Source organism: Spea bombifrons, chromosome 1, assembly GCF_027358695.1.
Source record: "Spea bombifrons isolate aSpeBom1 chromosome 1, aSpeBom1.2.pri, whole genome shotgun sequence".
NCBI lineage: Eukaryota > Metazoa > Chordata > Amphibia > Anura > Pelobatidae > Spea > Spea bombifrons.
This window is the reverse complement of record NC_071087.1, coordinates 126,890,393-126,917,717: the sequence shown is the minus strand read 5'-3', so window position 1 is coordinate 126,917,717 and position 27,325 is coordinate 126,890,393. Positions and strand designations below refer to the sequence as shown.

The window sequence follows — 27,325 nt, the reverse complement described above, 5'->3', positions numbered from 1 at the left end:
TCTTATCATTGTGATAAAGGACTATTATCTCAATTGGCCAAGTATGCCAGCACAAAGCCACTTAAGCAAATACAATCAGCATCTAAAGCAGCCTTTGCATTTCAGAGATCCTAAATAACCTGTGTTAAAGGAACAGCCACACCAACGTTTTAGCACAAATGTATAACTTGGTTTTAGGGATGTTATAAATGGCGGCATAAACATCTACTCTCTGTAGTGCATATGATGGTAGACAAGCCACCATATATAAATAGTGATTTTTTTTTTAGGTGTGTGTGTGGGGGGGTTCTGGCACTTTTTCTTGGATACTAAGCTGTCCCTACAGCATTCTGTTAGTCTATACCAGGGGTAGGCAACCTTCAGCTCTCCAGGTGTTGTGGACTACATCTCCTTTGATGCTTTGTCAGCATTATGACTGTAAGAGCATTATGGGAGATGTAGTCCACAACACCTGGAGAGCCGAAGGTGGCCTACCCCTGGTCTATACTGTATGCTCCAGATTAGTGATATAGATTCTACTGGCTTATCTAAGAGATTTATCTTATTAGTTTTCATTGGTATTACGAAAATGAAAATTTTGGTTTTGTTATAATGTTAAAAGTTATTTTTAGGGAGGGATTAATTGCTGTACAAACAACCATGTTACCTGATTTGGAGTGAGGTTTAACATATGTTAAAAAAAAAATAAAGCGTACAACAATACCGTAATACTTGCTGCTCATCTTTTAGATTTGTAGATCTGGCTTGTAACGTTTTGTGCTATTTTATACTGATCCTTATGGGCAAAACACTTTATTGCTCCTAAAAATTTTTAGGATGGTTTCCAGATTTGTCGTTTGTAACCATTTCCATAATATTGTGGCCCTTTGTGTGAAGACATTTGTGATGAGACAGGCCCCATCATCAGCTAGGTCTTGGACCTACAATCAGTCGGATAGGACAGCTACAGACACCTTTCCTGGTGCAGGGAAAGATACAGAGTAAGCAGCTAACTCTTGGTCCTGCCTGGTCTGATGAGAGACGCAAGACAAATGCGTAAACTTGCAAATCAGGTTGTTCTTAGAATAGAAAACTTACAATTTGAGGGGAGCAAACTATGCTTCCAAATTTCATGTTGCATTCAGTGACTTGGGGTTTAAGTCAAAATTGTACCTCTGCTAAATGAGTTTGCCATTGGAAGTGCAAATGCCCATCTGGTGGCGACTGTTCATACTTGCATCCTGGTCTGTTCTAGCCTACTAGTGTTGACCCAAAAAGGATAAGCATTTGAAGACTTTGCCGGAGTCTTTTCACCGTTTCCTCTGGATAGAACATGGTGGCGTGGTAAAGGGCCACAGAATACTGCCGCCATACCCGAGTTAAAAATGCTTAGGTTTTTGAACGGTTTGTTTTGGTAATAAAAAGTATTAGATACATGCTGTTAAATATTGTAATCTTTAAAATTGTTGACTGCTTCTCAGTAGCTTAACCCACCGTATACATGGTTTTTAGTGCTATGCTTAATAGTTGGATGGCACTCTGCTGTATAATGTTGGGTAACTTAGTGCAGTCATGAAGATGGATTGTTTCTTATCATTACAATATATTTACTATTAAGTCATACGTTCAGTGTTTTCCCCATAGACCTTCATTTGTTCCTTGGTGCCCTCCGGGGCATAAGGCAAGACTGGTAAACACACACATTATACACACTCATCTGGCCTTCTAATGGAATTAGACCTGAAACAACGCATCGATAAAATCGATAATAATCGATAACGGGAATCGTTGTCGACGATTTCCGTTATCGATTAATCGAGTGATCGATTCGTCGTTGGAGCGCTCGGCTCCTTTCACTTACCTCCGCCGGCGTTCCCCCGTTTCTGCTGCAGAGCTCTGTAGTGTCCGTCTGCTTGACGTTACGTAATGACGGATGTGACGCGCGTGTACGATGAAGATTTGAATAAAGTTTTGCGGTTGCACGTTGTAAGTGGAAGGATTCGGTAGCGGAGGTACGTACGGAGAGAGAGAGAGAGAGAGAGAGAGAGAGAGATATTGATTGCCGGGTGGGAAACTGATGGGACAGAGTGTGGGTGGGTGCAGGGCATTTTATTAAATATTTTTTTTAATCGATTAATCGAAACAATAATCGGCCGATTAATCGATTAATAAAATAATCGTTAGTTGCAGCCCTAAATGGAATAGCATACTGTATGGTTAATGGCTGCTTGCACGTATTGCATCTTCAAATATTCTTGTAAATAGGACTGTACATCTGCAGTTCTGATATAGTAACAACGCATAATAGATTTATGTATTACTTTAGAAATATATTTACCCAAAGTAATGCATGGTGAGGATAACTACCAACTAACCAAAATCTTAAGCCATCTCTCAGCGTTATCTGTGCTATAATTCCAATGAGTCCAGTAACTTCCAGCGTGTATTAGTAAGTACGGTGGTCATCTCTGTCTTGTTGTGTTTTTTTTTACTTTTTTTTTGGGGGGGGGTGTAATAATTGGAGGAATGTTGTCAAGAAAATATTGTTTGAAATGTATTAGTTGTCTCTTGTAAGAGACCAGGGACTAAATGTGAGCCAATAAATCTTGCAGAAGTTATGTGGCTAATTTTTACATTTATTGTGTTCTATTTGTGATTTTTTTTTTTTTTTTTAAACGATAAATGCAAAGCCAACAACTAAACTGCTTGCCTCTTTTTCACTCCTAGATCTCTCAGATTGTCACAATGCCAGCCAATCATTTTCCCGTTGGGAGCAATATGACTACTGTTCACCTGTCTTCGGACGGAACGTATTTTTACTGGATTTGGTCTCCTGCTAGCCTAAATGAGAAAACTCCAAAGGGCCACTCTGTTTTCATGGACATCTTTGAGCTGAATGTGAGTTCCTTCAAAGTGAACACAAGTGAGAAAGATGTGAAGATGTCTCCAGACCTATTAAGTTATCAATGAGTTTCTCAATCCAGTTTTTTTTCTTTTCTTCATATGATATGTACCTTTCAGTATTTACCATGTCAACTAGTGAGATTGAATTTGGAAGTGTATGAACCCAGGGCATCATCACTATAGATTTGACTAGAAATGTACATTTTTTATAGTCTAGAGATTGATTATTATATTGATAGGTAATGATATCGACCTGAACAGGGTTAGGGGGACAACAAAACATACTAATTACAAGTACCATCCCTGCTTATACCACATGCATACAATTTACCTTTACCCTGGTATGTAAAAGTAAATGGTACAAGAAATACTTTTAATTGTATGATTGTTACTTGATTCGCAGTTCAGCACTGTTCTTGTTTCTAGGGGTTCTGTTATAGAAGCTGCGCACTGTTGGCTCTCAGTAATGTGACATTATGCAGTGTGCCAGTCACTTTGTTCACTGCTTTCTTGTCACAGCTGCATATTACAAGGAAGCTGTGTTGGCGTGTGCATGGGGTGCCATTGTGTTTCCAGAGACACGCTTTGGTTCCATGCCGTATCAGTGCTTAAGGGCTTTTAACTAGGCGTGTGGTGTGGATGCCATGCTACAAGTATCTAGATTTTTGCAGGTATCTTTCTGTGCTAGAAAGGCCTGTTGCTGAAAAGATTAGTTGCCCAGATTTCGTGCCTTGCAATTTCAGATGTGCATATGTATTTTGGTCTGTGCAGGTAGAAAATGGAGTGTGCATGGCAAGCCCTCTTCATGAACGTGTTATATTAACAAGGAAAGAGGGGGAGTCAGCCAAAAGTATTAATGAAATGCTGCTGAGCCGGCTGTCCAGATACAGAGCTTCTCCATCTGCCACCCTGGCCGCACTCACTGGATCTACAATCTCAAACACTCTGAAAGAGGACCAAACCGGTGAGCCGCTGCCCTTACCTACGTGCATCAACAACATAAAAACAAGTACCTATCTGATTCTGGAAATCCACACTCATCCGGTACCGATGATAATTGTATTTGCCAATAGCTTTGGTCCTTGGCATATTCCATAAAATGTACAGAGACTATGCTGAAGTAGCATAACATTATGTTATGCAAACGGGAGGTCCGTGCTTCAGTTTGGATGATATTGAGTCTCATAAGTTGGATGCAATAAAAAGGAAAAGCAGTGTTCGCTAAGTGTTATTTGAGAAGATATAGTTTTGGGAGATAGTATGCAGCAATGTTCACGCGTATGCTCTGTTTACAGCGGCAAATACAAGCTGTGGTCTTCCTTTGAAAACCTTGCGAAAAACTCCGATGTATACCTGCGGCACATACCTGGTGCTCCTTGTACCTCCTCCAGGGGGGTCAGGGAGTTCAGCGACAAGATCTCTTTTTGGTGGAACTAGCGGCTTATCGTCTTTGAAAAGTAAGCAATCTTCTCAGCTCCTACCTTCTTAGTACTGTCATATTAACATCGTGCAGGGTGTGTGCTGTAGTTAAAGTTTAGTCAAAGTCTACAAGTTGTGATTGCTTCTCATCAATACGTTGCCTTCTCTCCAACCTAAAACTGATTTTTGTAATTTAATTAGACTTTTCTGATTGCTCTTTTCGATCTAATGCGTAGTTAAGTAAATGACTCACAAACGGTTAGTGGTGGTTTGGGGAAATTAAGGATAAAATACTCAATGCTTAACCAATTTGTGTTCTATTAATTACAGTCCTTGCTTCCAGTCTGGTTTTTAACATTTCTGACGGGCAGTTCACCAACAGAGCTGACCTCATTGATGCTTCTGGAAGCTCCCTTGGGCGAGGGGCACTGGTGACAGGACTTGGTAATGAATAAAACTTATTTTATTTAATATCTGTATGAGCTGTAGGTATTGTGTGTTAATTTGTTATTCTAACATCACAATCTTTAGCCTATGCAGGGTAGGGTATCCTCATAACAAGCACTTATCCATGTTTGTTTTAGTAAGTTATGTCATCAACAGTGTTCTAAATTCAGCTTAAACTATTAGATATCATACAGATCAGTGTACATATAAATAAATATTCTCTGATATTTTAATGACATCACAATTGGCAAAATGTTAATACGATTTGTCTATTATATGCACACAGATATTGGGTGCATCTCTGTAATAGCAACATTTAGTGAAATAGTCTTAATGTCTACTTAGGATGAGTTAGTGTGCATTTTCCTATAAAACAACAGGGCTTTATGTGATCACACATGCATATATTCTCTGCCAAAATGCATTATGTATTAGTGAAACCCAACAACACAGCTTTGCCCAGGGCCTCATTATAATTATACAGTGGCACACAATTCTTCCATTAGATAGATCTCTGAACAGTATATGTGAGACTTTGCATAATTATAATTCTATGTGACTATATATATATATATATATATATATATATATATATATATATATATATATATATATATATATATATATATATATATATATATATATATATATATATATATATATATATATATATATATATATATATATATATGCATAAACTATTGTTCAAAGTTTGGGATCACTTAGCTGTTTTCATGGAAAACAGACATTCTCTAGCTGTCCTAACAATTGCAAAAGGGTTTTCTAATGGTCATTTAGCCTTTTACACTTAAACTTGGATTAGCGAACACAACAAAGTGATAGTTGCTGATAAAGGGCCTCTGTACGTCTATGAAGATATTTCATGAAAAATCATCTGTTTCTACAAACTTTTGAACAGTAGTGTGTGTATGTATGTATGTGTGTATATATATATATAATTAATGCTGGTCGTAGTACATCGTGGGCAAACCACTTCTATAAAAAGTCGTCTGTGTGCTTTCTGTGCAGGTGCTTGTTACGATACCATGAATAACATGATCTGGACGTGCTCCAACGATTACATCGATCAGTGGTGCAATCCTGGAAACCAGGCTTTCCATGTCGTATGTCAGAGGCTTGGTGTCACTCACATCATCGCAGATCCTAAAGGTATTCTGTCTAGCAAAGACCTCATGCTATCTAGGGGAACTGTACCTTGCATCAATATTTTGTAATAATAAAAAAAAAATCATGCCTCAAATCGATTATCAGTCAAGGAAACCATATCTCTGTCACTCTCTGGGGAATTAATTTGCTTACGAATGACGTCACGTTTATACATTTCTGCAGGAGAGGCTGTATCAACCAGTGAGGTTATAAACCAACTCCTCCATCACGTTGGTGCCATGTGCATCCATCAGCTCAATCTTCTGTCTACCAGCAATACTTTGCCTATCACAAGTTTTCTGGGCAAACAGCATCCTATTGAAACACATCATCTGAGCAGCATCTGCGACATCATGGAGAAAGCAATGGTCAACGGCGATAAATGCATCATCCGCTGCATCCTAGTAGTATTCCAGGTACTGTACTTCTGAGTAGTAGATGAAGAAGAGGCAGATTAGAGTGTCATCAGCACAGAGGTGGTAACTTTCCTCACAGATATCCAGGATGATATTAGTGCTATCTTTTTCAAGTCGGGTTCATTGAGACAAACATAGAGCACAAAAGGACATCTAGCATACACAACAATCGGCACCGCAGACCGTAGCATGCCTGTTGTCATTTGTCATACTTTCCTGTAATGAAAATTTAGTACAAAATAATTAATGTAGAGCAGTCATCGGCAGTTTCTTTACAAAAATAAAGCATGGTTGAATGTGGGTGTTTTGGGGGAAATATCTTTCCTGCTTTACATTTTTGATTAATTGAGATTAAAGTGAAATGGGTATGTTCTGTTTTCAGGTGGTATTCAAATTCTTTCTGAGCCCTCAAACTGAAAGAAATCGCGAGACCATCCGCAGGGCAGGCCTGTTACTTTGGCAGCTACTGATGGCACCCAAAGACCAAATATGCCCTGAAATTCAAAAGGAGGTCTGCCTGGCGATCAGGTAAGTTTTACTTAGGTCGTTGTGGAGCAGTGTGTGTCTCTAAAGCAGTGAGGGAACAAAAGTTCTCAGCCATCAGGATTTTTGTAGTCTTTAATTGAGTAAACAGGCTCTTCTGGGTTGCAGAAATGTAGGAATCCCTTTCTATGTCGATGTAAATTGTGCATATGACACCCCTAAAGGTGTGTTGTTGATGAGACTTAGCAGAGATAAAAGTTGAATTGTTAGCCGAATGCTTGTATTCCTAATAACACTTGAATGACGTTTAGAAAAAGAATGTTTAACTTATGGGGTGTGGGTTCCAGCACCAGTTAGGGCTTTATATTAGTGATGTCCGGATCATGAACGAATCGTTCATTTGATCCGGTTCTTTTTAGTGATCCGGATGAATCGGTTCACTAGACTGAACGATTCATTTGTAGCGGTTCAGTCTGTGAATCATGCAGCTGTAACCTGATCCTAGAGCTGTGAGTCATCTGCAGAGCACTCAGACACAGACTCTGGGGTCAGGTTACAGCTCATTAATTCACACAGGAAGGATGACTCATAGAGTCAGAGACTCGTTCAAAGAGTCGAATGAACCGAAGAGTCGAATGAACCGAAGAGTCGAATGAACCGAAGAGTCGAATGAACCGAAGAGTCGAATGAACCGAAGAGTCGAATGAACCGAAGAGTCGAATGAACCGAAGAGTCGAATGAACCGAAGAGTCGAATGAACCGAAGAGTCGAATGATTCGAATCTTACAAGGATCCGAATCTTACAGAGATTCGAATCATTCAGAGAATATTACTGATACCATACTTTTATAAATAAATACATTAATAATGTTCACACTGCCCCCAGGATTTAGATTCCCCTGAGTTTGCCCCCATTTACCTATAACTGCACATACAGTTAACTTTATTAAATTAATTAAATTAACCCTCAGTCATCAGCATAAAATTAACCCTTATACCCCATCAACCATAACTGCCCCTGAAATTAACCGTAAAGATCCCATTAACCATAACGGCCCCTGAAATTAACCCTAAAGATTAGAATGCCAATGAAGGCAGAGAGTCGTTCAAAGATCCGGATCTTACAATGATCCGGATCTTACAGTGATCCGGATCACTGTAAGATTCGGATCCCTGTAAGATCCGAATCTTTGAACGACTCTCTGCCTTCATTGACATCACTGGAGGCAGGGGGGAGGATTCATAATGAAAGGGGCGGGGCCAATCGTTAGTGTGCCTGCACGGAGTTACTGGAAAACAGTAACTCCGTGCAGGCACACTGAGTGATCCGAAGATCCGGATCATGAATCGGATCATTTCAGTGAACGAATCGAAATGATCCGATTCACTTTAATGATCCGAACTTCCCATCACTACTTTATATACTTTCCAGCTATTAATCACATATACCATTGGTGTCCCCTAATTCTATAAAAAAAAAAAGGTTAATAAAGCTTCACAGGCAAGACTTGGTTAGAACATCGGATGGGGAATGCCTAAATGGCAGTAATTGATTGAGACAGAGCCTAGTAGGGGAACTGGTAAGTGACGCATGTGTACTAGGGGTTGTCTCCCAAAGTGCTCCAGTAATTGGTGCTCTGGCACATTAATCTGTACTATGCTCACTGCAAATACATGCAAATGAGGCCCATTCTTCAGTGGCAAGGTTATCATCAACAGATAGTGTATTCTTTCTGCCTCTAGTTGTTAGTACTTTCTGTTGGTAATGTAAGAAACATCATTCTGATGTAGAGAAGTCCCAGCTTGCACTTGTTAAAGGGACAGTCTAATGTCCCTGACCCCCCTACTATAGAAGTATGCATGTTAAAGTACTCCACAGTATTAAAATGTGTGTCCTTTAATATGAAAATGAAAATCAGATAAAACTTACCTGTCTCAGAATTTGCAGCCATTTTAGAAAATATTCTTTCTTCTGCCATGATCCAAAGTTTGTTGCCACTGATTGACAGCTTAAGCAGCCAATCATTGGCAGGAAAGTGTTCCTATTGAAATCAATAGTATGACTTTACTAAGGCAGACAGGGATTTAAACAGAGCCATGCATACAGTGTTCAGCACAGTCAACATTGGATCTAACTGAAGGCGAATACATCACGTGTGGGGACATACATTCAACCAAATGCATCTCCTCCTGGAAGCTGAGGAAAGGGGCAAATGCATTTGGGGAACCCACCTATGCATTTGCAAAGCAGACCACATGAAAATTTAAAGGGGCCACTCACCTATCATATGCATTAAGGGCAGTGGAGTGCCCTTTAAACATCATGAGCATCAGTTACAACATACCGATAGGATTATCCTGCACTAAAGATTGTGTGAATATGTCATAGGAGTGTGTTGGGTAATATTTGTGCTAGGCACTATGCAGGTCATTGTAAAATCAAATGACATTCAAATTCTCTTACATCAATGTATTTTTTTCATAAGTGAACACAATAAGTGTAGTAATACTTGGCTTGACTTTTTATTGCAGTTATGGTTTAAACATTCTGAATCCAGGGGAACTTGAAATCAACAACTTGCTCAAACTTATTTTAACAGAAGGTAAGGGAGTGTGTTTGGTTGATAACTTAAATATTTTGCATACTGATGTACATTTTTATTCCTATAGAAAAAGTGTATATGAATGCCTAAACATGTAAAATGTTAGTGCACAAATTCAAATATCTCTAATGAATACTGTTGGGGTTATGTCCTATGTTTGGGTGCTGCAGTAGCAAATGAATTTGCAGTGTGATGTGATTTAATTGTAACAATATTACGCAGGTGACAGAAATAGTGGGCTCTCCCAGCTCAGAGATGTCATCTTGACAAACTTGACAGAACAGCTTCAAAACAACAGGTTTGGAAGCGATGAAGATGAACATTATAGGTAAATCTGACATTTTCCCTCTATGGGGGGATACTCATTAGGTGGCCTCTTTACCATGGCAACTAGCAGAATATTCTTGGTGATTACCCCATTCCATTTGTTGATAGAACACTTCTTAAGTCGTCCAATTATGTATTTATGTTGGTGTTAGATTTAAGTTTTGTTCAAGTATGACCAGACTACGATCTTTCTGTGTGTAATGCAGATTCCACAGCAGAACTAGTAGAAAATGAATCAAATTAATGAGTATTTGTATCAGCATTTACACTTTCTTTTCCCAGGCTGAATGACGAGCTATTGCACTATATTTTGAAGATTGTCGTTCGCGAATCATGCATTTTGATCACCAAGTGCCAAACAGTGTCTAAAGAAGATTTCCAAAGACTCCTATCAACTGTGCCTGTAAGATCAACACAGTGTTTAAGGATATCTGTGTTAGTTAATTGTACTCACACCTGATGTGCCTCTGTATTAGGTCGGTGCATAAGACGGATGTTAGCTTTTTACCTTCGAATGGCCCTGGGTTATGGTGGAAAATTCCAATAAAATGCAGCCCTATAATGTGGTAAACCATTGAATGCTTGCCGTTGGAAGTGTAGGAAGTTAAGTTTGGTGTCTTTAAATAAACATTCAGACTTGATCTATAGTAACGAAGCTCTTTCTGACGATGGCCAAATAGTATAGGGATTATAGCTGCATATTGACTGGCAAGCTGTAGTACGACCACTATGCTTCATAGCGATGTAGTCTCTGGACTGCTAATAACATGTGTTATGGCTTATAGCATACTGCACTGTGTTATATAAAGCTGTGTGTGTGTGTGTATATATATGTGTATATATATGTGTATATATATATATATATATATATATATATATATATATATATATATATATATATATATATATATATATATATATATATATATATTACATGTGGACAATTGGTGTTCAGTAATTAAACTATCTCTTGTGCAACATTGCTTTTTTATGTGTATTGAAGGTTGCCTCCCCATGCCTGCTTTATTTGATGGCTGTGCAGAATCACCTCCTCAGTAACACTGTCTTAATCAAACCTGATGAGTGTGATGACAGTGACAGCTCCCTGCAGGGGGAAACATTGAAGGTACAGGTAAACACCAGATTTTATATTAATAATGCTGTTTTATGTTTGTGAATGTCAGCCGTTGGTAACTAATCATTGATGGTACATGACATGATTGTTTCTAGTATAGATACATTGAGGTCCCCCTTACAGCCAGCAGGGCATAGTGAGGTATCTGTGCAAAATGTCCCACCCAGCTACTAAGCTCTTCCACGGATTGCCACATTAGCCTGTCTAAAGGCTTTGATGGCACAGATAGCTTCTTTACGGGCTAGTTATTGCACTTTTCCTGGAAACAACAGGTTCGATTCCCCAGCAGTGCTTTGCATTATGGCTACAGACAAGCAAATACAATCCCTTGTTGTTGTTGGTGATGCGTCTTGAAATGGCTGGAGGAATGCCTGTAACTTCCTGGCTCTCATATGCCATTTTGTCTCCTTTGTATCTCATTTATGCATGTGATTTCTCAAGGGCCCAAGTTCAATATTCCCACACCAATTTATACACAATTTTAGTTGAGGAGAATTAAGCAAAAAAAAGCCTTATATTGTCCACCATCTGTGTGTTTTTTGACACCTGTCCAGCATTGTGTTTCATGTTTCCTGTCTAGACGTGGAGAAATTAATTTCAGACTGAAGGAACATTTGTACAACTATCCTACAGCTCCTTGCACAAAATAATTTATATCATACAATGACTGCTGTGCAGTGTCATATATGTGTTTGGAGCAAACAGGAGAGGACACTTGATTGTCAGCAACAGATATGCTGTATCTGAGGTGAAAATAGTGACAAAATAGCTCCGGGCTCACACCGATGTTGAGGTAAAGTCTCCGTATCAGATATGCTTTAACTTATAAAGTATTTTTCTTCTTCTCTCGCGATTGTAGGATTTACAGGCAAGCATTTTGAGCCTAGCAACCCAGATACTAACAGGGTGCGATGAAGTCTTGGAGATGTTACAACGCGTGACCACTGCCCTTATCAACAGTGACATTCCCGATAGGGATATCAGGTAAAATGAGTTAAAAAATTATTTTCTTTATTATAATATCTATGTATCAACATGTGTTGGAGAGAATGGTATGTTGACTAATTTGTGTACTGCATACTAAAATCATGCATGAAACTGAGACAATTATGCTATTAAACATGTGAACTGAGGGAAGACCAGTAGCGTCATGGCATGTTTTTACTGTTCGCCCTTTTTGTAATGCTCCCAAAGCACACAGTGAGCTCGGTTTTATCAAAAAGTGTTTAGTCAGCCCTCAGCTGGATGTATTAACGTGTCGTGTTTTATTAAACCTGAGCCAGATAAGTTTAGCACGTTGCTTTTAACACACTGCTTTTAACTTGTCTCTAAGTGCCTCGAAAGGCTTACATAGAGCTGAATGAGCAATAACAAATGTCAGCCTTATTGACTGCGGATATCCCATGTGTGCTGTTCCCGAAATATCTGTAAAGGAGAAATTACAACAGCAAGAATAAAACTCTGTCTAAAAACTCTTTATAAAATAATACAAATAAAAGTATCTCCTAGTCTCTATTCTATTAGACCTATGTTATATAATGCATACCTGTAACTTAAGATTTTACACACACAAAAAGATAACGTTGCTTATAGTTGAGATATATATAAATAATCAGTATAAAATTACACAAAAAAGTTGTTTGTTACCCTGCCCTGGTGTGAATATACTTTCTATATCCGTGTTCCAAGTTTTATTAATTATTTATTAGGTTAATAATCTGTTTACACAAATAAGCAGTGCTATTCTTCTTTATACATATAACATTTAAGAATGTAAATAACTCTGACATGATATTTATGTTTGGGATGAGACGCATTTTATTGGTTGCGTGTCCATTTCTCCGTGCATGACTGTTTGCCTGGCTTGGAGGATCAGTTAACTGTGACTTTTTATTGTAGACTGAAAGGACTAGAACAGATTACCAAGTCCACAATGCTTGGGCACCTCCTTCCGGTACTCCTTACCTCCCTCATGCATCCAAATCTGCAGACCCTAACCATGGCCGATGCTCTGATGCCCCAGCTAGTGCAGCTGGTGCTTTATACCAGTCAGGTAAGGGCTCATTGCAGTCGTAATGCAGTTATGCTGTTTGATAGTGTGTCTACAAACAAATAGCGAGTCCTTTAATATGTATTCTCCTTTGATAGCGCTGTCGTGGACAGTAAACTGTCATTACTACAAGACCAGTAAAATAAAATATTAAAAACAGACTTCTATAAAGAGACCTCAGAACAGACATCCTCCCTGTCACCTATAAATGAAGACTCTATAGGTTCGTGCTATAGGCAGGTCTTAATCTACATCACACAGATGTACAGTTGGCGCCAATAGTATAAATCTTCATCAAGAATATTAAAGTAACACTCCTGTCGTCAAATGTATTTTATATATGAGACCCCCTCACCACCACCATGTGCGTCCGCAAAGAGTGCTCCCTCCTTCAGCGCTTTCCTTTCACCAATTGGCTGCTTCATGCTACCAAAAGTGGTATGAAAATGGGGCTACGGAGGGGGCAGTGTACTGCAACTCTGGAGATGCAGCTTCTCCTTAAGATAAGTAATTTTTTTTTGCCAGGCTGGTTGAAGAATTAATATTAAAGTACTTTCAAAGTACTTTAATATACATTCTTCATTGATTGGTTGTATGCAACATTAGATTGACCCTAAATAAATTCATTACAGATTTCCCCAGAAATCATGTTACATCAAATCATAAAGTAAAATGTGCACCATGTTTTCTTCCTCTAAGTACCATCTTGGAATATTTCTTTATTTAGACGGCTCTGTTACTAAAAACCCAGAGTCCAGTTTTGGTAGAGGTTGACAATTCTCCCAGTGGAATCTCAGAACTGAAGAGCAAGTTCTTCCCTAGTGACAGGTAAACCCACAAGTTCTTTTTTAATTGTAATAAAACTGGATGTCACATGTAACCAAAACCATGGGCACGAGTGTCTGTTAGGAGCTGGCATTTGAAAAAAGAAAGACGCTCTGCATAGAATGTACAGTATAATACAAATGCTCTACAGGGCATGTGGATAGTAAGAAGTTGAAGGATATCTCATATATTATAAAGATAGATTGTTAAGGTAATCTCTAAAGAAGACTACAAGGTAACTTTTGGCTATATCTATTTGATTTGATTTGGCCCTCTTGACTGTATATACCTGTATTAGAGACTAAGCATGGTCCCCTTATTATTTCTGGAAAAAAATGCTGTTTAAGTAAATTCCTGATGAAAATTCGACAGCCTTCTAGATGTGGGTTTTATTTTGCATTTGAATAAGTATCTTGGCCAAGTAGAACGGCATTTACCAGAGGTTGATAATCCATGTCCCCAAGTCTATGCCAAGTTATACTTTCAAACGTCTTGATCGGTTTCCCGTCTTTAAGTGCTAATGCGCTTGACGTTACCTTCGTTCTCCTTGCTAGCAGTAGAATGCTGGAGGAGAGAGAGGAGCCTGGCTTTCTGACGGGCTTGAAGATTCCAGCTCCTTGGGCTGCGGGGAAAACGGTGGAAACGGCTCACCCAGTGAGAGACAATTACAAGTTCAAAGAGACTGTACACATACCTGGAGCACGCTGCCTCTACCTTCGATTTGACAGCAGATGTTCTTCACAGTATGATTATGACAAGGTTAGAGTGCAAAAAGCTGTGTGACCCCATGATTTATTGATAACTTCATATAAGGTGTATAACCTTTTCTGCATTTGTACCGTTTTGTATAAATCAGACTTTTGATGTCAATGCTCCGTTTATCAACGCAGCTGATTTTATTTTGGTTTTTTTGTTTGTGTAGCTGGTCATATATGCTGGTCCAAATACGAACAGCCGTAAAGTTGCAGAATACGGCGGAAACACTCTGGGATATGGAAGCAGGAGTGTTTTAGGGACAGGTTGGCCAAAAGACTTGGTTAAGGTATTGTTACATTTATTCATTTATTACTCCAGAACCCTAGAAAGTCTTTATATTAAATGTTGTTTTATTTATATTCAGTGGTAGTATACCAGGAATAGGCTTTTTTTATTATTATTTTTATTAAACTGGTATACTAATGAAAGAATATTGCCATCACAGTTTGGTGTGCATTATTTAGAGCAGGTAGGTCACCAGTAACCATCCAAAAAGAAACCGATATTTTTTGCAGTAAATAAAGACTTTTGTACTTGATAATATTAGTTAAAGCTAGTGAGTTTCCTCCCTTAGCTACTTGTGGATTTTGGATGGCTCATAAAGCCCATTGTTGTCGCAATTAATCTTATTTTTATGCTAAATTAAGCACTTATAATGGTAAGATGTGACCTTGCATACCTTAAATACAGAGATGTATTTAATCGCACAAACACCACTAAACTATGCAGTGGCGGTTATTCCAATCCATCTGCATTTAATAAGATGTTTCAGTACAACAGAAATATATTCAGATCTGACCACGATTGCTGTTTTTCACGTGATTCTTGATGCTTGTTACTGTGATCTGATCGTTGTAGCAGATTTCACAGTTTTTCACAGGTGTAAGCATTGATCCCCAGCTTTCGTTGCAGGTTGAGGGTGACACAGTGACATTTTCCTTTGAAATGAGAAGTGGCCGTGAACACAACACCCCAGACAAAGCAATGTGGGGCTTTTCTTGCACAGTGAGAGCTCAGGTCAGTTCTAATTCATGATGGTGGTTTGCAGAGGGCTTGGGATGCTTCAGGAAAGCTGCAAGAGTGGCTAGAGAGAATGTTCTGTCTTATATAAATGTAGCGACACCGGGACTGCATGAAAGACCATAGAAAGAATATTCTTAAAGTATTGCCGCAATTGTTTTATTTTTAATTAAGATGATGTATGGTGTCTTCTCCTGTAATCCAACCCTCTTGTGCTATACCAGTGATGTGTTTTTTTTCTTCTGTAGGAATCCTCAGAAGATGTGTCAGGAGGGTTGCCGTTCCTGGTGGATCTGGCCTTGGGCCTGTCTGTTTTGGCTTGTTCTATGCTACGTATCTTATACAATGGTCCAGAAATCACCAAAGAAGAGTTAACATGCCATGATCTTTTGAGGTCAAAACTGTTACAGAGGTTAGTATATTGCCTACTATGCAACTTGATTATTTCACGGAATTGTGTGTTTTTCTTGAATCCTGGTTTTGTGTGAATGATTTGATTTGTTTCTTTTTCCATTTTAGATGCCAGTGGCAGGTAGAAGCAAATGGTGCATTGTCTCCTGCACTCACTCCAAGTCCATCCCCTCTGCCTCTTACGATTGAAGAAGACCAGGAATTCACATACCCATCTGATATTTTGCTGCCACCCATGAGGAATTATTTTGAGCTCCCTAGGATCAGACTGCCTCCTGGGATTATGATCAAATTGAGAGAAATATCTGGAAGGGCCAGACCCCAGTTTAGACCAAGCATAAAGTATGTTGAATGCAGAAAATGTGTAATTCAGTATTTTAAAAATGAATGACCAGGCCTGATATCTTCTCTAATTCCTATTGGCCAATTTCTGTTTATGATTTGAATCTTGTACATATTCTACACTCACTGATTTTTTTTTATATTCAAATTGTATGTTTTGTTAATGAAGTTGTGATAGGACAAGCTCATGTAACCAGCTGGAAAATGCTAATGAACACTTTTGTTGGTTATTGAATCCTGTGGCCTTCTGGGTGCTTGTTGAGGCACTTTTCATCTATGCCATTTTTGTCACCCTACATGACTACATCCCATAAAATGTTTTGGCTATTAGTATTTCCTTCTATTATTCCCTGGTAATAAATAAGTTTAATTCAGCATCATGTAGGAAGCCCTTTTTGGTTTTACCCTATGAATGATACAATGGGAGGCTTTGTGTACAGCCTAGTTCTGTAACAGAATTTTATTTTGTTTCCCATAATGGAAAGTCATTGTAGCAGAGAATGTTTATAAGGTCAACAGTGCATTATTTTCTGTTTGGCATATACAGTGTTGTTATGATCTGGTTCTTCTCATCCACAGAGAAGTAATTCAGCCTGATGTTATGGAAGAAATGGTGGTGTCGTGTGTCATTAAGCACTTGAACTTGGTTGATGCTTTGCAGTCCCTGGTAAACTACCAGTATCGAGAGGAGCATCTGGAAGAGTATGACTTACTGTGTAAAATTATGGGGGAAACCTTCAAGAAGCTGAATGCAATGGAGAGACAATTGCAGGTAAAATCCAAGGAAGTAACCATCAATGATCAAACTTGTTTGGAGTGGATGAGTAAATGTTCATAGATTATATGCCATATTTACTTTAAAATATAGAAAGAAATAGAAGAAATATTTTTACTTCACATTTCCAGAACAAATATATAACATTCAGGATATATATATATATATATATATATATATATATATATATATATATATATATATATTATACTTTATTTACGTTTAAGCGTTATTGCTCTCTTTTCCTTAGATAGCAAATCATTATTAAGTCACCATTTGGGTTTTTAATACCCAATGGTGATTGTGGAACCTAAACCAGAAACAATAATCCTAAAACATAACTTGGTATAACTACCAACTAATTGAGGAAATATTTTATTAAAGGACTTAGTGACCAAAACAAAGAAGGAAAACTTAGAGACTGGGTCCCAATTTTAAATCTGATCAGAACACCCCCCAGTATTGTACTATCGTTTGCTATTGTTACCTTAGGCTGTGTATTATTATTATTATTTTTTTTTAATGAGGGTCTCTTTATATAGAAAAAGGCAGGTCAGTAAGTGTAATCCCAAGACAAGTGACAAGTTTAAGAAACAGTAGCTAGAAGTCTGTTAAATCTTCAGTGGCAGTCACAGAATATTTGCAATGTTTCTTACTATCAAACAACGACCAACCCTGCAAATATTTTACATGTTAATTTATACACACATGAGTTTGCCACATATTTAACTAGGGATGCACCAAAATGAAAATTCTGGACCGAAACTGAAAATTCAGCATTCGCTGAATATGTATACACAGCAATCACACTCCTATCATGCCCAGGTTCTAGCACGTACTGGTTGCCTGGGCATGATAGGGGTGTGATTGCTGTTAGCAATCATGTGTATGTTATGTATGTGTGTATGTGTGTGTATATATATATATATATATATATATATATATATATATATATATATATATATATATTAGGGCTGCAACTAACGATTATTTTAATAATCGATTAGTTGGCCGATTATTTTTTCGATTAATCGGATAAAAAAAATGAATGTAAATTTTTCATTTATTTAAAATAATTTACTAAACAAATGATGTTAAATACAAACAGCAGAATAAAAAAACTTTGATAATACATTTCTTGTCTTTATTTCCCAACCAGCCCCCCAATATATGCACATTTGAGCCCAGGCTTGCTACGCTGCCTCCCAGACATGCCATGCTGCCCCCCCACATATGCCACGCTGCCTACCACAGCACTCCACGCAGCCTCCCACATATACCACACCACGCTGCCTCCCACATCTGCCACTCCACGCTGCCTCCCACATCTGCCACGCCACGCTGCCTCCCACATCTGCCACGCCACGCTGCCTCCCACATCTGCCACTCCACGCTGCCTCCCACATCTGCCACTCCACTCTACCCCCCACATGCCACTGTGCCTGATATGCCTTATACCCCCTGAAACACCACTCCATCCTCCCCAGACATGCCACCCTGCCCTCCCCAAATATGCCACGCCATGCTGCCTCCCACATCTGCCACTCCACAATGCCTCCCACTCCACGCTGCCTCCCACATCTGCCACTCCACGCTGCCTCCCACATCTGCCACTGTGCCTGATACGCCTTATATCCCCTGATACCCCACTCCATCCTCCCCAGACATGCCACCCTGCCTCCCAGACATGCCACTTCTCTACCCCCAGATATGCCACTCTACCCCCAGATATGCCTTATACACCCTGATACACCACTCTGTCCTCCCCAGACATGCCACACTGCCCTCCCCACATATGCCTTATATACTGTATATGCCTTATACCCCCAGATATGTCACTTCACTGCCCCCAGGATTTAGATTCCCCTAAATTAACCCTAAACTCCCCATTAACCATAACTGCCCCTAAATTAACCCTTAACACCCCCTTAACCACAGCATCCCCTAAATTAACCCTAAAGACCCCATCAACCACAGCATCCCCTAAATAAACCCTAAACACACCATTAACCACAACTGCCTCAAATTAACCCCAAACACCCCATTAACCACAGCTGCTCCTAAATTAACCCTAAACACCCCACTAACCATAACTGCCCCTAAATTAACCCCCACCTCCCCTAACTTTCAGTAGCCCAAATATATATACATATATATATATATATATATATATATATATATATATAATGTGTCTGTGTGTGTGTATATATATATATATTATATATATATATACACACACACACACAGACACATTATATATATATATATATATATATATATATATATATATATACACACACACACAGACACATTATATATATATATATATATATATATATATATATATACACACATACACATTATATATATATATATATATATATATATATACATATACTTACAGTTAGATGAGTGTCACAGCCATGTGGTTCTGGCCTGGAGAAGGAAGGGGCGGGGCCAGTTGTCACAGTGATTACAGGGAGGGGGAGTAAGTAGGAGCTGCTGCTGTGAGACGGTGAGTCAGACTAAACGGATTATATAATGAGGGGGATTTTTCAGAGCGTTTGCTCTGAAAAAACCCTCATTTTATAATCGATAATAATCGATTCAACTAATCGATAATGAAATTCGTTGCCAACGAATTTCATTATCGATTATTATCGATTTTATCGATTAGTTGTTGCAGCCCTAATATATATATATATATATATATATATATATATATATATATATATATATATACCGTATTGGCTCGAATATAGGCCGCACTTTTTCCCCCCACTTTAAGACTTTAAAGTGGGGGTGCGGCTTATATTCGGGGTCTAGCGCCGGGCAGGCAGCGGGGTTAGGATACAGATCCCCCGCAGCGGTGCAGGGGACCTGTATCCTACTGCCTGATACGCTCAGACAGCCTCCCCTGCCAGCACTTCCCACGGGGGGGGGGGGGGTGCCGACACGGGAGGTTGTATAAGCGCATCGTGCGGATGCGTTTTACCTCTGCACCCCCCGGACTTACCGGAGCAGACTCCCGGGTGTCTTGCGGGGGACGTCTACGCAATGCAACTTCCGGTGCCGGATGTGCCGGTACCGGAAGTTGTATTGCGTAGATGTCCCCCGCCGGCCCCGCAAGACCCCCGGGAGTCTGCTCCGGTATGTTGGGGAGGGGGGGCAGAGGAGGACAGTGGCAGCATATCTCGGGGAGGGAGGACAGTAGCAGCGTATCTCGGGGGGGGGGAGGAGGAGGACAGTGGCAGCGTATCTCGGGGAGGGAGGACAGTGGCAGCGTATCTCGGGGAGGGAGGACAGTGGTAGCATATCTCGGGGGGCGGGGGGACACAGAGTGGCAGTATGTTTTTTTGGTGCTTTTTTAACCCCTTGACTGCTAACGACGGCATGGTGCCGTCGCTAGCAGTCCCAGTCAGGTGCTAACGACGGCACCATGCCGTCGCTAGCACTCTCCTACCTTGATGGGGGTCTGTGGACCCCCATCACCACCTACCCCGGCGATCTGCCCCTCATTTTGAAGGGCATCACTGGGACCACCCGATCCGGCCGGTGATGTCGCGCGTAATGACGCGATGACGTCACCGCGCAACTTTATTGAAAACTGACAATTGTCAGTTTTCACGGTATGGGGGCATGCTGCTTAGATGCCTGCATCTGAGCAGCTACAGACCCCCAACATATACCGTTGGAAAGGTAATCGCCTCACCTTTCCAATGGTATAATGCGTGTAAAAAAGAATAAAAAATATTATGTTAAAAAAATAAAAATATACAAAAAAAGTAAAAAAAAATATTTGGGGGTCTCTAGGCAATTTTGATCTCTATTTATCTGCCTTTAGAGACCCCCAAATAATTTTTTTTACTTTTTTTGTACATTTTTATTTTTTTAACATAATATTTTTTATTCTTTTTTACAAATTAAATTATCTAAACATAAACTGGTTTAACTTTAAAAAAAAAAAAGTTTAAGTATTCTAGCTAAATGATCACTGTGGTAGCCAATGTTACCACAGTGATCATACAGCTATAAAAAGTCACATTACCTTTTTAAAAATGGCCGATACTAAATTTTAACCCCATGATCCCTTTGATCATGGGGTTAAATTTAGCCAATGGTAGAGGAAGGCAATTTTTGAAATCCAGATGAACTGCAAAAATCAGCCGTATAGCCTGTAGTACGTAAGTTAACCATGTCATCCCTGGAGCCCCTTGCATTTTTACTGCAAAACTTATTTTTTGCTGTAAAAGTGATTTTTTTCTCCCTTTATGATCATCTCTTTGGGATTGTAAGGGGAAAGAATGGTGTGTGCTTCTACGAGTGAATGTATGGAAAGTATGGTGTGTGCTTCTGCGAGTGAATGGAGATATGAAAGGCGTGTGAATGGTCAGTAATTAGGGTTGAAGCCTTGACGTGGCATTACTGCTCACGTAAGAAGTTAAATTATGGCACAAAAAGTACATATTTTCAAAAACTACACCCCTCGGCGAATCAAATGAGGGGCTGCGTGTGTTTCTAGGACAAACCTGGAGTGCGCAAGACACAAATGAACATGTCGCTATGGTTAGAAAAAACATATTTTCTAGCCAAAGCGACATATTCCATCATTATCTGTGAACTTAACTTTTGTCCTAGAAATACATGTAACCCCTCATTTGAAGCTCCAAGGGGTGTAGTTTCTTGAAATGTGTACTTTATGTACCCTAATTTAACTTCCCAGATGTCTAGACCACCTTAACTTCAGATATGGCAGATTGGAGAATCTTGTTAAAAAATTGTCTTAAAACATTTAGGGGTGATGCCTGCATTTAGACAGCTCTAGACAGCTGGGAAGTTAAATTATGGTACATAAAGTATATATTTTCAGAAACTACACCCCTTGGCGCATCAAATGAGGGGCTGCATGTGTTTCTAGGACAAACCTGGAGTGCGGAAGACATAAATGAACTGGTCGCTTTTAATTTTATTTATTTTTTATTTTTATTTGTGATATATTCACTTATTTGTTGTGCAAGTCAGATTTGTGATACAAATACAAATAAGACCTCATTTGCTGCGGCTGGGGGTGTAGTTTCTAAAAATATATAGTTTTGTTGGCATATTTTAACATCCTGGGCAGCTAGAGCTGTTTAATTGACGCAGCCATGCATTAAATTTAAAGATGAATTTTGTGATAGTCTAATAAATTTAACTTTTAGCAATAAAATATTAGAAAAACACAGTCTACTGTTCTCAATGTCTGTTTATGTTAGACCGGTTACCTACTACAAATATTTAGCAACACAGGTTTTGATATTAGAGTTTAGAAAAATAACATTACAAACTAGTTTTTATTGAGTTGGAAGTGAAAAATTACATTTTTTTCCCATTTTTGGTTGTATTTTGCAAACCTAATGAGACATACACATATAAAAATGGTATATTTGGAATCTGCTGGGTGTGCTGAAAAAAACAATATATGGTTTGTATAGTTTATTCCCAAGAAATTTACTTGAAACACGTTTAAACGTGAGATGCACCAAAATGCCGAAAACTAGCTTAGCACCAGGGTGTGAAATGGCTTAGCAGCCAAGGGGTTAAAGAAAAAAAACTTTTTCTTTAAAAAAGCACCAAACTTTTAGGGTGCGGCCTATATACGGGGGCGGCCTATATCCGAGCTAGGATATCTAGGATATCTTGTGAACTGAAGGGTTTTTTCGTATATAAAAATCTGTGTTTCAGATCATTCTGTATGAGACACAAGTCACTTTTGTGTCTGATAATGAGTTTAATGAAATGGCCATTGTTAACCATGAAACCAGGACAATAACTGCATTACTCTCAGATGTTTATTTTAACATACACTGGAGACCACTGCGACAGGTTTAGGAAGAAAACATGCCACAGTGATGTCCTGGATTCACTGACATTGTTATCTTCGACAGAGTGTTGCGGAGCTAGATCATAAATGGCACAGTGAAGTGGAGGATGCGCTGAATGGTAAACTGGAGAACAACGCACCATTTTTTTATGACTATCATTTTAATGAGGTATGCAACAATATTTCACCTTTTATGTTGGGGGGGTTGTTGTCGAGTTGTTATCGCTATAGTGGAATAACCATTCCCAAAATGGATGTTACTAGCCACAATACATTTAGCTGGATCCACCATAGAGTAATAAAGATTTCCGTAAGGGCTAGCAGTAAAAACAAGTGTTAATATGGCTGTTGTAATAGCACAAGGGTATTTGGTGATGGCTGCAGTGACCTGCCAGTAATTAAACTAGTGCTTACTTATAGGTATCCTGTTTCTTGTCATGTCAAGCTTGCAGCACGTCAAAGCTTTAGTGCAACTTAAGCCCTTTTATTGTCTTGGTATTCAAATCATTAGCCTCTGAAAATACATTTCCAATAACATGTCTTCTGAATTTGTAGAATAAAATAAAGGAACTCGAGCTGCTGTGTTCCATGAAAGAAATTCCAATAGATGGAAGCGATCCCGAGAACATGGTTTTGTCGCTGAGGTAAGCCAGGCTAGAAAATTGAAGTGTTTTCCGTCATGTTTTGTGTTGCTGAGCTCAGAAATAAGAGGAACGGGTATAAAACCCAATATGACCTGTCCTCAGATTTGGCATCATAGACTTTATGGTCACATGACCCTTTTTCTGTGCAGGTCAGGGATTTGTCCAATGTCTAAGAGCATGTATTACATACATTATTTCTCTTTTTCCCTGCAGTAATACTGTGCATTATATTTATATCATTTATTTATTCCACTAGAGAGAAATTCTTCCAGGAAGTGAATTCTCTAATTCAGAAGCCATGTCATCCTATGGCTAAAACAAAGACACTGATAAAGAGTTTGATGAACCGAGCGGAGCTTCTGCTACACGTGACTATTGCAGCTCAATCAGGCGTCACAAGGAGTATCTCTGGCTGTGGCACTCCCACAGAACCTCCAGGTATAATGTATATTTAACGTACCAATTAGCCATGAGACAGATCTAAATACCTGCTGCTATACGCAATTTAACTTAAATATATATATATATGCACCTTATGTTTGCATCCAGAGAAAAAGTATTTTTGTGCTTTGTATGCCTTGTTTTAATATTTCACACCTAAAGTCTAATTTCCATTTTACAGCTTGTAAATCAGTTTCTGAAGCCAAGGTCATATCTCACACTGTGCGCCAGCCTGTTTTTCTGCGCAGCATGTCAGCTCCATCTGACCTGGAAATGATTGGCAGCAACGACATGGAGTTTAATAAGTCTAACCCAAGGTAGGATGAAATACAGTAACAATTCCTAATTCTGTCACTAGACCTACCTTGTCGCATATTAGTTTTATGTCCCTGTACAATGGCTGGAATGAAACAGAGAGGTTTATAACTGACACTTCTGGTCAGGGTGATTGACTTGGGTAATTCTTTCAAAAGTATCAGATGCAAGTCAAGTTGGTATTCACAAGCATACAGTAAAATTTAACAGGTTGGCAGATAGCAAATCAACTACAATAATCATGCTATAATAGGTTGAGGAACTTCAAAATGCAGAGTCCAAGGCTCAGGTTCATCTCCAAGAATGTGAAACATTTCCAAGACACAACTGCAAGAATACTGCTGCTCGCGGGTTCTAGGCGTCATGATTGACTCACGGCCACATCATGTTGTTTCTGTGTCATTGTAGATCAGTAACTTGCAATGTTTTTTTCCCTACAATAAAAAAAAGTAAATTTTATAGTACTTGAGTTTTCTCAACATAATTATTTATCTGTGCGCATCTTTATTTTCAGGAGAAGAAATGTGAGCAGTCATCGGAGTAGCTCTTTCACCCTGCTGCAGTCTTTGGCTGTTGAAGATAGCAGAGATAAGCCAACATACAGCGTCTTACTAGGGCAGCTCTTTGCTTTCATTGGGACCAATCCTGATCAGGCTGTAAGTCTTCCTGTCCTGACCAAACACAATAATCTCTCTATAAAAAACATAATACCTATATGTTCTTAATTGAATTCAATACATAGCATTATGTAATGTCTCAATTTAGAGCATATCTGGAGAGTTTTCCCCTCGCTGAAGGGGAATTGACCTTATGATAAACACTGACAGAATAGTTTAGACTTTCCCTAGCAGTGGCAGCAGCTACATTATCTTTACCTGCAGAAAAGTGGAGGATGGGAATTATTTCAGCTACGACATGAAATTAGAAAGATCAGTAAGCGCAGTACATTAGAAATATAATTCTCGGTATTGCATTCTGACTTACAGGTGTCAAGCAGCAGCTTTCTGCTTGCAGCACAGACAAGGTGGCGCCGCGGTAATACGCGTAAGCAAGCCCTGGTCCACATGCGGGAACTGCTGACCGCCGCTGTCAGAGTTGGGGGAGTAACGCATCTTGTTGGACCCGTCACTATGGTTCTTCAGGGAGGACCAAGGTACGATGCTGGTTTTGTACGTATAGGCAAGAACACAAGAAATGTTTTTTTATTTATACCATAATTTTTCAAAAAATACCCTAAATGCCAATTTCAGTCTGTTGTACCTAATTCTGGTGAAGCTGATTAACGAACAGTTCCAGTTTGACTCCTGGTTAAATATCATAGCATGTATTGAATTGCGTTGTATAATTTGCCTAATGTAAAGGTTTGTTAGGCTAAAGCCATTCTCAGTGTGTATGGTGTTAAATATGTTTTTACAGGATTGAAGAGCTGACATGCGGAGGGATGGTGGAGCAAGTTCAAGAAGCTTTTGGGGAGACCATGAACTCGGTGGTGTCCCTTTGCGCCCGTTATCCTATTGCCTGCGCAAATAGCATTGGGCTTTTATGTACTATACCCTATACAAGGTAACATGATGCAATTGGAACCAATGCAAAACAGCTGTATTCCTGATTTGGAGAATTAAACTGTTAAGATGTTCCTGTTTCACATAGAAAACCACAGATATGGTAGATTTGCACAGAATATAAACTGCTCTTCAAGAATTAGTCGGCTGCAGCAATATAATTCCTAAAGGGCTTTTCTTAAAGCTTGACAGTGGTTGTTAATCAGAGTGCTGGCTGATCTCTGTATCAGTGAAAGATGCAAAAGTTAATAAAAGTAAACATTTTTCCCCAATAAGGAGTGAAGAGAAATGTTTGGTTCGGAGCGGGCTGGTTCAGCTCATGGACCGATTGTGCAGTTTAAGCAACCAGACAGAGTCCAGTTCCAGTGAAAAACAGACCAAGAAGCAGAAAGTGGCAACTATGGCGTGGGCAGCCTTCCAAGTTTTGGCAAACCGATGTGTGGAGTGGGAGAAGGAGGAAGGTCAGCACTGTCTACATATACTTCCCATATAAAATAATTTGCATATTACATATTTGCCAAGTGGGTCCCTTTTTTAGCATTTAAATCCCCCTCTGATTAGCTTTCTTCCCATTATGTCTCTTTTGCCAGGTCCTCAAAATGGTTCATAGTTATAAATGCGTTACAGTGTTCTAGTGGCCTAGATGCCACAATCATATATACTGAAACAGGAATGTGTTTAGAAGCGAAATTGTGTACATAAAACATATCTGCCTCTAAATATCTTTCTCCTTCTACCTAAATAGCTATCAATAGTTAAATAAAACTCCAGCAAAAATATATATGCAGTTAGTTTGATTTGGAGATTTACATTCTTTTAGGGTACAAACAGATGCAACAAAACAGCCCCTGTTAAATAAAAATGTCAACACATGATGTAAGTGAAAGAATGCTTTGTTTTTTCTATTTCATATCCATTAATGTACAGTGATATCATCATATGGTCTGTTCACACTTGTTTTACTGAAACAATGGAAGAAATGGCTGCTTATCACAAATGGGTTTAGTCAATTATTATTGACAGTTTTACCACTTTCTTTGTGTATTTTGTTTGTTTTAGGTGGTTCTACAGAGGCTGTCCACTCTGGTCTAGCACGACAGGTTTCCACCCTACTGACCAACCACTTGGCACGAGCCACAGAGTGCTGTGGTAACCAAGCCGCCGGAAATGATGCCCTGCAAGATGTTCTAAGCCTTCTGAATGACCTTTCCAGGTGACACATGAAAGTTTATAGCACAGTGTTTGAAAAGCAATAGATTGCTGACTTTAAGCAAACACATATTATTTCTTTATTTCTAAACCTTTAGTTTTGCCTTTTGAAAGACACGGGGGGGGGGGGTTGTTTGCAAAAGATCCCCTGGAGTACAGTACCTCACCTACAGACGTCTATAAAGAGAAACATGGAATGTGACCAAATTGTCCTGTAATGCTAGATGTACAG

General features: G+C 39.2%; 1 protein-coding gene across 2 annotated transcripts in view; it reads left to right on the top strand.

Moving 5' to 3' along the window:
* HECTD4 (HECT domain E3 ubiquitin protein ligase 4) overlaps positions 1-27,325 on the top strand; it is a 70,479-nt gene that overhangs the window by 17,267 nt on the left and 25,887 nt on the right. For both annotated transcript variants that reach the window (XM_053473168.1, XM_053473162.1), the window contains exons 7-35: positions 2,707-2,877; positions 3,655-3,847; positions 4,179-4,340; positions 4,633-4,746; positions 5,779-5,919; positions 6,100-6,332; positions 6,715-6,860; positions 9,348-9,418; positions 9,641-9,746; positions 10,028-10,148; positions 10,749-10,877; positions 11,740-11,864; positions 12,780-12,933; positions 13,658-13,758; positions 14,310-14,514; positions 14,678-14,797; positions 15,424-15,528; positions 15,780-15,943; positions 16,051-16,284; positions 16,864-17,056; positions 22,987-23,091; positions 23,478-23,566; positions 23,823-24,004; positions 24,189-24,324; positions 24,837-24,978; positions 25,309-25,475; positions 25,739-25,885; positions 26,161-26,345; positions 26,944-27,097. In XM_053473168.1, the coding sequence (XP_053329143.1) occupies positions 2,707-2,877; positions 3,655-3,847; positions 4,179-4,340; positions 4,633-4,746; positions 5,779-5,919; positions 6,100-6,332; positions 6,715-6,860; positions 9,348-9,418; positions 9,641-9,746; positions 10,028-10,148; positions 10,749-10,877; positions 11,740-11,864; positions 12,780-12,933; positions 13,658-13,758; positions 14,310-14,514; positions 14,678-14,797; positions 15,424-15,528; positions 15,780-15,943; positions 16,051-16,284; positions 16,864-17,056; positions 22,987-23,091; positions 23,478-23,566; positions 23,823-24,004; positions 24,189-24,324; positions 24,837-24,978; positions 25,309-25,475; positions 25,739-25,885; positions 26,161-26,345; positions 26,944-27,097 (4,295 nt within the window). The remainder of the gene's footprint in view (positions 1-2,706; positions 2,878-3,654; positions 3,848-4,178; positions 4,341-4,632; positions 4,747-5,778; positions 5,920-6,099; positions 6,333-6,714; positions 6,861-9,347; positions 9,419-9,640; positions 9,747-10,027; positions 10,149-10,748; positions 10,878-11,739; positions 11,865-12,779; positions 12,934-13,657; positions 13,759-14,309; positions 14,515-14,677; positions 14,798-15,423; positions 15,529-15,779; positions 15,944-16,050; positions 16,285-16,863; positions 17,057-22,986; positions 23,092-23,477; positions 23,567-23,822; positions 24,005-24,188; positions 24,325-24,836; positions 24,979-25,308; positions 25,476-25,738; positions 25,886-26,160; positions 26,346-26,943; positions 27,098-27,325) is intronic.